General features: G+C 45.0%; 1 protein-coding gene across 1 annotated transcript in view; it reads right to left on the reverse strand.

Annotated features, from left to right (window-relative positions):
• niban2b (niban apoptosis regulator 2b) overlaps positions 1 to 10,000 on the reverse strand; it is a 71,517-nt gene that overhangs the window by 47,540 nt on the left and 13,977 nt on the right. The window contains exons 2-5 of the mRNA XM_063194836.1: positions 5,619 to 5,749; positions 2,876 to 3,004; positions 1,702 to 1,807; positions 774 to 941 (exon numbers count right to left, since the gene is read on the reverse strand). Coding sequence (XP_063050906.1) covers positions 774 to 941; positions 1,702 to 1,807; positions 2,876 to 3,004; positions 5,619 to 5,749 — 534 coding nt within the window. The remainder of the gene's footprint in view (positions 1 to 773; positions 942 to 1,701; positions 1,808 to 2,875; positions 3,005 to 5,618; positions 5,750 to 10,000) is intronic.

The raw sequence follows: 10,000 nt of genomic DNA on the forward strand, positions 1-10,000 counted from the left end.
GTAATGATATGTGGAGCAATGTTTTTAACCAGTATGGCCAGACAATAACAACATCATTAGCTGTAAGGTAGCCATGGACTAACGGCTTCTCAACCATGACTGAAGTGCCCTTCGGCAAGGCACCTAACCCCACATTACTCCAAGGACTGTAATACATCTCCTATACCTACATAAATAACTGCAAGTCATTTTGGATAAAAGTGTCAGATAAGAGTAGTAGCATAATCCAATTCTGATTTCATGATCACGAGGAGATGCCTGCTGTTGATTAGATTAGATCACCCTATATCAATGTTGGTCCTCAAACAAGACTCTTATCTGTTAGAAGTGCTGCTTGGCAACCCTGTCTATCTGGACGCTATCAGTTCAGAACTGAAGAAGGATCTTGGGATGAAAGGTCAAATGCCTAAAAGTAAAGCTGCTTACAATTTTTTTCCCCATCAACTACCGTGACATGGATGAATGTGAACCTTCACATACGCAAGCAGTGCATCCTCTTGTGTGTGCCAAACATTGCTGTCCAAACAAGGTGCAAGCAATATCTCTAGGAAAACACTACAAGAAATCAATTCTCAAAAAGTTATATAGCCCAGTGCAGTGTTTCTTAGAACAGAATTTATGGGCTTTTAGGCACTGCAAAGTCAGATGCAGATCGCTTTTTTTATACAACTTACATATCTGTCTGGTGATGAAACACCAAGCAAAAGTGGACACCTGACCCCACTTTGACAAAGATTTGCCAGTATCAGCATCATCATCATCATCATCTTTACCGTTGTTAGTGTGTCGGACGCAGTCCTGAAAGACGGCGCTCCACTTCTGTTGGTCCTTCTCGGCCACGAGGCAGAAGTAGTAGTGACAGGCGTAGGGGTGCCAGAGGATCAGGGGGAACTGGGTGGGGCACTTCAGGTACGGAGAGCTGCTGGACTTCGCTTTGACACCTGGTACAAACAAAAACATACGTAAATGTAAATACATAACAAAAAAAACACATACTTTCCAGTGAGCTGCATACAGTATGCAAGTGGCGTCTAAGGACTTTTTTTGACATTTTGTAGGACTTTATTGGACAGGACTGTGAAGAACAGACAGGAAACAAAAGGTCCACAATTTCGGAGAGAGAAAGATGGGGTAGTCTTGGGAAACAAACCCGGCTGTATGTGAACCTGGCTCCCCACAGGCCACATTGCCCGCACACGGTACGCTTCCTAGCACGCTGTACCAGAGCACCTCCCACCCAAAGACTTTTTGACTACCAAGACTCATGTTAGACGCTGAACCCAATTTGCTCTAGGCCATAACATGATATGCATGATGTATCCATTCATTTACATGAGATATTACAAAAACACAGTATTTAAGAAAAGCAGATGAAAATACACACCGAGAGGGCAGCTCACATGGTTAAAAACTGTTGAATCATGCTTTTTTAGTTTGTAGAACTCATGAAGACTCAAATAGGTTTTTTCTTTTACTTCAGACATGTACACTTGTACCTAACATGTTTTGACGGTATAGCTTTCGTCATCATCAGATGGTCACATGGATGTTGATGTGTGACATGCTTGAAAGATCTTAAAGCACGTCGCACATCAACTTCCAGAAGTAAAGGAAAAAAAACTTAAAGTTGGTAACTTAGTAAAACTAAGTTTTACTGTAACAGTTAGACATAATGAATACAATACATCTATGAAGTCTCACCTGGTAGCTGGTTCCCCAGTAGCTCCAGGTACTCATCCATAGAGGTCAGCACTCGATACCCAGCACAGCTGATGAACCCTTTGGGGTGATGACCTTTCTCGAAACTCTGAAACAGGTGGACATGAGCAGAATGTTAACAGCTGGGAATGTGGAGACGTTCAGTAAATACAACAACGGGTGAAAATAAGAAGGTAAACATAGCACATCTTTGCCCTCAAACATGACATGACATAACACGACACTTAGCTGACGATTTTATCCAAAGCGATTTACGTGCAGTTATTTACAGGGTATTGGTTACAGTCCCTGAAGCAATGTGGGGATAGGTGCCTTGCTCAAGGGCCACTTCAGTCATGGATGAAGGTGTAGGGAAAGGTCAGGGTGGGATTCGAACCTGCAACCCTCTGGTCTGAGGACCACCTAACCGTTAGGTCACAGCTGCCCCGACAAACATTACAGAAACCTGTCAGCACCTACAGTACAGCGTTAACCCTCCCATTTCTATCACACTCCTAGAAAATGTCAATATTTTTCTTCCCATTATCACGATAAGCCAAAAATTCTCCAAGTCAGTATAAAATAAGCTACAGTACACAGCGGTGCTGCAGTGGACCCAGACTTTTGGTTGAGACGAGACCTACTGACTCAACAGTCCCCTGGACTTTCCCACAGAGCGTGCCAACAACATCAGCAAGGCAAGAAGTGGACCACGACGTGCAGTGGAGCTGAGTGGAGTTGTGTGTGTATGCGCGTGTGTGTGTGTGTGTGTGTGTGTGTGTGTGTGTGTGCGCATGTGCGTGCGTGCATGTACATCTGTGTGTGTGTGTGTGTGTGTGCGCGCGCACGTGTGTGTGTGTGTACGTCTGTGTGTGTGTGTACGTCTGTGTGTGTGTGTGTGTGTGTGTGTGCGCGCGTGTGTGATTTTTTTCCACTACATTCCTGTTGTCACGATTTGAGGCCCAAAAGAGGAGAAACAGGCAAGTCAGTCTAAAAATGAAAAGGGAGGAGGGGAGAGAGAGAGAGAGAGAGAGAGAGAGAGAGAGAGAGAGAGAGAGAGAGAGAGAGAGAGAGAGAGAGAGAAAGAGAGAGAGATAGAGAGAGAGAGAGAGAGAGAGAGAGAGAGAGAGAGAGAGGGTGTATGGGAGAGGGCTGGTGGAAAGAGACCATCACTCACCGCCTTGCTGTCATAGAAGCTGACATTATAAGAGTCGGGGATGAAGAGGAATCGATTCCTCCACTTCTTATTCTCCTCCAGGTACTGGAACAACGTGCCCGAGAAGATGGACTTATCCTGCAGGGGAACCTGCAGAGACGAGACGAGAGAGAGAGAGAGAGAATATTAGCAGAAGACAACTCGAGATGAGCGAGAGATTAGAGCAAGAGCGAGAGAGAATGAGACAGAGAGAGAGACACAGAAAGAGAGAGAGAGACACAGAAAGAGAGAGAGACACAGAACAGACAAGAGATTACAGCAAGAGCGAGACAGAACGAGAGAGAGAGGGGGGGGGGGGGGGAGCGGGGAGAGAGAAATAAGATAAAGTATGGCTAGCAAGGGGTTGAAGGTTGAAAAACGTCAGGCCTGCGTGGAATAATAATGGGAAATGGGGATTATGGAAAGTATTGACGTGGGATTTCCTCCTAGACCCAAATGTTTCAGTAATTGCATGCTTGTGTTTCAACAGAGGGCCCGACCAGTGCAATTAAATCAAAAGACAGACGCGCATGGCATTTTGAAAATCTAAAAAGGCTATGGGTCGTCTTCTGTGAGTGTGGGGGAAGTCAGATAGCATAGCTAACACACAGCTGAAATCAAGAGCTTAAGAAAGTCTTTCTTACCAAGGGGAAGTGCCCTCCTCTAGGAGCCATGTTTATTCCACCAAAAACCTCCCTCCTTTGCCCACCCAGTGTGTGTGTGTGTGTGTGTGTGTGTGTGTGTGTGTGTGTGTGTGTGTGTGTGTGTGCGCAGTCGTTCATGTGCATGCATGTGTGTGTACGCGTCTGTCCGTCTGTCTGTCTTTCTGTTTGGCTGTCCTCCAATAAAGAAACCCCGAAAAACAAAATACACTTTCATGTTGGTGTGTGTATATCCTTCAGTAAAAAAAAAAACTGAACCGACTTTAAATGTTCCTAAAATGGCACCACAACACTGTGCCAGCGCACGGTTAAAAACACTACAGAGCTGTTTAAACAAACCCGGAGTGGAGCCACCATTAGAGCAGAGAGAGAGAGAGAGATGGAGAGGAGAGGAGAGGAGAGGAGAGAGAGAGAGAGAGAGAGCAGAGAGAGAGAGCAGAGAGAGAGAGAGAGAGAGAGAGAGAGAGTGCGCACAAGAGCAAGAGAGAGGGAGAGAAAGAGAGAGAGAGAGAGAGAGAGAGAGAAAGAGAGAGAGCAGAGAGAGAGAGAGCAGAGAGAGAGAGAGCAGAGAGAGAGAGAGAGAGAAGCACAATGTTGAGTGGTAGAAGCTCCCGAGAGACTAACACATGTTGCAACTGGCTCTGGGTTTAAATGGCCTGCTTCAAGCTATTCTACTGCAGTGGAAACAGCAAGGCTTACTTTCCTTTACAGGGTTTTAGTGATTAGGACTTCAAATAAACCTTACGTTTAATTGAATGATACACCTTAATGTTTACCGTGCATAGGCAATTCTGCAACTATGGCAAGTTAATGGCCAAGGAAGGCAATGTTTACTGTAAAACATTGTTATAATTTGTTTTTCTTTTTTATTGGCTCTTGCAGGATCCACGTTTTGGTCAAATTAGGTAAAGAGAGAGAGAAACATCAGGTGATTAATTGACGAAACCAAGTTTACGATGCCTTAATGCTGCCGATGACGCAATGGCTGGAGGAGCTCATGAGACGGACGGTTGTTGCATACTGCGGGATTAACTCACCGGTTTGTTTGAAGGAGAAAAAGGGGCGGTTATGTCTCTACACAACCAGCTATTCATTATTATTATTACGCAGCGAGAGATGAAGGGACAGGTGGGGTACACCTGACCAACGTCAACATGCGGACACAGGTGGGGGCCAAATAACAACAGGGTTGGGCCACAGGTGTAGAGGTAGACGTAGGGAGTGGGTGTGGCATGCAGGGCCGCTGACAGCTTTGACCCAGGCCCAGGAGGACAGGACAAAAGTCATCTGAAAGGGCCCCCCTCCTCTCAATGCATTCAATGTTATGGGGGGACCAGAGCTGGACTGGGACCAAAATAAGGTCTGGGCATTTGTGCACTGCCCCCTCTATATTGTGGGTCAGTCTAAAAAAATACAACAGCATACATCAGGCCCTGAGGATTACTGAGCTACTGGGGAATTCCCTGTATGCCAGAGCTGGCCTGGGGCCAAGAAATGCACTTAAGTGTGAGTCAGTCTCTAAAAAAGAAAATACACACAAAAAATAATAAAATGCAAAACATTCAACAGCATTAGCCCTTGAGGACTACTGACCCACTAGGAAATTCCCTCTATGCCAAATTACAAGTCAAGGCCTGATGGGCACCCAATCTGGGCCCCCTCCTCTCCCTGGGCCTGGGCCAACTGACCCGTTTGTCCACCCCCATCGGTCGGCCTGATGTGGGCCTGATGTGGTGTGGTGTTCAAGTTCAAGTTCAAGATTGTCCCCAAAGGAGAAATTAGATTGTTGACAGTATTAAAACACTAAGAACAGACAACAAATAATAGATTAAAACTACATAAAGACAGGGACACACAGGTCAACAAAGGTCAAAAAGGACATAAGGCCCCCCAACCATTTCACATATACTGGGACCAATACACAGAATAATAATAAAATAAAATGAAATTATTTTTTTTATTATTATTTCAAATTATGGAATAAGAGGATGAATTAATAAGTTAAAAGAGTAAGATGAAAGATCAAAACATGTGGATGGTGGTGTGGTGGTGTGGAGCCTTACCTTGCGGCGGAGCAGCTGTGACTGCGGCGCCCCTCCCCCCTCGATATCAAAGCGGACTTTGTTGAACAGGGCCACCACATACTGCTGTTCGTACAGACGGCCAAACTCGCCAATCACCTCTCCTGTACGCGCTGCAAGACACACACAAAACAAAGAGGCATAGAGAAATGTTATTGGGTCGTGTCGCATGCTCTACAGCAGTGTTTCCCAACCTTTTTTGTCCTGCGTACCCCCTAAGCAATTTTGTCATATGATGAGTACCCCCTCGCGCTCATTGATGCTCTGTTCCTCAATGCCAATGTGACTAAAGTCAATATATTTGTTATTATTACATTTTTCCGCGTACCCCCTGAGGTATGCCCACGTACCCCTAGTGGTACACGTACCCCTGGTTGGGAAACACTGCTCTACAGCGCTACAACCTGTAGGAGGATATCACTCACAACAAAAAATGTAGAAAAGAATAGACTGGAATAAAGCAGAATAGAATAGAATAGAATAGAATAGAATAAAATGCTGATGATTACTGTTGACAAGGGTTTATTTACCCAAGCAGTGTGAACTACCTGATTTTTGATTCATTTAAATATTCTTCTCTTCATCATTCACTGATCTGTTGCATCTCTGTTGTATATGCACCAGACATTCGTATTCCTGGATAAACCAGCTATCAGTTCAATGCAGCAAATCACATGTGATGTTTCAATGAGTTCTAGAACATCCTAGAACGTTCTAGAACATGACATTTCTGAGTAACGCTTCAATACGGATAAGGATAATCATCTGCAACCGCGTTGGCTTCAACTCCATTGGGAGAATTCTTAAGGGACATACTTATTGGGAGCCGTATATCTTTCTGAAGCACACTAACTGATAGTGCTGGCTGGCCGTCGCACTAGTTCTAGCATGCTCTCCCTGTGGCTAACCACGGGACTTCATCAGTTGTGTTTAGCCGACATAGACACACAAAAGGACGCACGCACGCGCACAGGGGCGCGTGCACACACAGGCACACACAGGCGCGCACGCACGCACACACAAGGACAAAGACACACACATGCACGCACATGTACACACAAGGACAAAGACACACACACGCACACACATGTACACACAAGGATAAAGACGCACACACGCACGCACGCACACGCACACGCACACACACACACACACACACACATTTTCATCTCTGCCACTCCCAGCCACACTCATTCACACAGGATGCAGTTCTTCTGTCCTTTATCATGCAGCCCAGATTGCACTGTTTAACCTCCGTTGGAGTTAGCAGCCTTCGCTACATGTTTGCCTCTGGCCTAAAATACCCGACTGGCACGGCACACACTACACTACACTATAGATCATTGTTACTGGGATATGGGGCACGGAGAACGGAACCCGGGGTGGGGACTTCAAAAACCACCTAACTTGGCACAACATCAAGCACCAGGACTTATTCAACAATCTTTTGTAGAGGCATTTTTTTCCCTACTCTACTCTGCGTAATGTTGTGAAATGGAAGTGGATGTGAATGCACTGCGGGGTGGGCCCTGAAATCTGAAGATGTTTGTGGTAGCCCAATGGGTGGGGACATAACCCCACGAAGGCAATATGTTGTGATAAACAGCTCATGCATGACAGAGCTATTAGAGTACTGTTTCTCAACGGGGGCGGTACATACCCTCAGGGGGCGTTGAGAGTTATAGGAGGGGGCGTTGAGAAGGATACAGCTGAGAGGGGTTGGTGCTTAGTTGCCATTGGGCGGCATTACTCCCTTTAATTTTTAATACTAAGGGGGCGTTGTCAGACTCATGATGAGGTCAAGGGGGCGTTGGGAGACATACGGTGAGGATACCACTTTTTTTTAAAACCGATACTTTTACCCCCAACAAGCAATGAAAATAAATGCACAGCCTTGTTTTTTCCACCCGTGATATTTGCTTAATTTTCCATTTCCATGTAGATTTAAAATGTTAGTAAATGTATGGGGTGGCATATTTTCCCCATGCTGCTTTCCAGTCAACAGAACGTGACGAGAATTTGCGTCGTTTTGTGTAGCAGCAGTATTGGTGCCTGTATGAGTATAAAGAGCAAGTATCGGGGCGGATAGCGATACCAGTATTGGTATCGGTGCATCCGGGTGAAAGACTTTCAAAATGGCATTGTCATTCAGTGTAACGGATACCTTCTGCTGACTAACCGTAAAAAACATGACTCTTTTTATTTTATTTATTTTTCCCAATGAATTCATGAAAGCCTCGGCTGTCAACCATTCACTTGAAACAATTTAAAAATCATGTTTTTTTGTAGTTACAGTCGGCGGAAGGTATCCATTACCCTGAATGACAATGCCATTTTGAACGTCTTTGACCTATCCCTAATTAGAGGCATCCCTCTTGAAACGTCTCTGGGACAAGACGGTCAGAGTAACTTTATTTAGCAAATTTATTTAATACAACAGTAGAGAGAAGACAGGAAATAGGCTAGTGAGGAGAGAGAGAGAGATGGGGTAGGGTTGCGAAATGACCCAGGCTGGATTTGAACCTGGGGTCCCCATGGGAAATGTGCCTGTACATGGTACAGCGTATGAAGTGCAGTGCACCACTGTGGCCCCCAGGAACTAGGTAACAGCTGGGTCAAAGACGTCCAAAAAGGAACTGTCATTCAGTGTAACGGATACCTTCTGCTGACTGTAACTGTAAAAAAAAACATGATTTTTAAATTGTTTCAAGTGAATGGATGACAGCCGAGGCTTTCATGAATTCACTGGAAAAATAAATAAATAAAAAGAGTCATGTTTCTTACAGTTACAGTCAGCAGAAGGTATCCGTTACACTGAATGACAATTCCTTTTTGGACGCTCTTTGACACAGCTGCCCATGTCTTCCAAAACCAAGAACCTACTCCTTAGAACTGTGGGTGTGTACTTGTTTACATTTGTGCTTGTGTGCATACTGTATGCGTCTAGCCTAGCGAATCTTAATTGACTTACATGTTTGTGACAAAACTAAGCGGGTTTGGGGTAAGAGGTTGTTTGCAACGAGAACAGAGTAATGCTTGGTTGTGACAACAACATAGCAGTCAGCGGTCTCATCCAGGGTAACATGCCACTACGTGTGCTTAAGCAAACAACATGGTATGAAAGACAGTTGTTCATTGTTTAACACCTTGGATTCGCAGTGTAACTACATGTAGTGTAGGAGCCAACACTGGCACAGTTCTGGTTGGCTCGAGAAAACAGCTTAGGTTAGCGATATTGGAGAATAAATGCAGGCACTTTTCTACTGTAATTAACACTCAAATCTCTTAATAATAAGCTCAAAGGTCTTTACTTTTCAACCCATTCACAAGCTGGTGGCAGAGGCTGCGATACAAAGTGCCAACCTGCCAGAATGAGGAACGTGGGATTAAGTTTCTTGCCTAAGTAAGTAGGTTACTATTCGAAGGGGTCAGGTACAGTATGAGTAAAGAAAGTTGGAAAGAAAGAAAGCCAGAACAGGCTTCAGTCAGGGTGCTAACCAAAATTAAGAGGCAACGGTGAAAAGTAAGAGGCAACAGTTGCACCATGCATAAACTTTTTTTATTTTCTTTTAAATTTTAAAACAGATACTTTTCGTTGTTACGCCATGGTGCGTCAGTTTCATTTTGCTTTTTGAGGAATAGAATGAATAAGTGAATGAGTGAGATAGAAAAAGAGAGAGTGTGGTTGAGTGAGTCAGTGAGCGACTGACAGCTGTCCAAATTGGCTTTCACCAACCCAGGCTATTGGCCCAGGCCCAGGACAAAATCAACTAAATGGGCCCCCGATCCAGTACATATAATGTAATGAAGACCCAACTCTGGGCCCATTTTCTCCCTGGGCCCGGGACAACATACCCCTCTGCCCCACCCCCGTCAGCTTCCCTGCAACAGCAACCACCTGCAGCTCTGTGCTGTCTCACGACTGACTCAGTATGTGTCAATGAGATCCAGCTCAACCCAACGGCCTGAGATCTGACACAAGCTTTTGACCCAGTGACTCACGGCCACGAGGACAGCAAATTTTTACACTCCAATAACATCCTGCGGCGCAGCTGTGGAGAGGTCAAAACCGACGGCAGGATTTTAACAGGGCCTCCCTCCCACCCCACCATCCTGAGGGCTGCAGCAAGCTACACTACAGTACTGGGGCCTATACTACTACAAAGTTGTTTCAGGAGTAAACCATAGGTGTGTTTCTAGAAAGCGAAGTTGTTGGCTAGTTAGCAACTTGGGTAGTTGCCAATGGGAAATTGCATTGCAAACAACGAAGTAGCTAATGAAGTTAGCAACTATGGTTTCGAGAAATGTACCCCAGGTTAAGTGAAGAGGTAAATCATCTAATAGAAGCATTACAAAAGTAAAAG

This window comes from Engraulis encrasicolus, chromosome 3 (assembly GCF_034702125.1).
Source record: "Engraulis encrasicolus isolate BLACKSEA-1 chromosome 3, IST_EnEncr_1.0, whole genome shotgun sequence".
Taxonomy (NCBI): domain Eukaryota; kingdom Metazoa; phylum Chordata; class Actinopteri; order Clupeiformes; family Engraulidae; genus Engraulis; species Engraulis encrasicolus.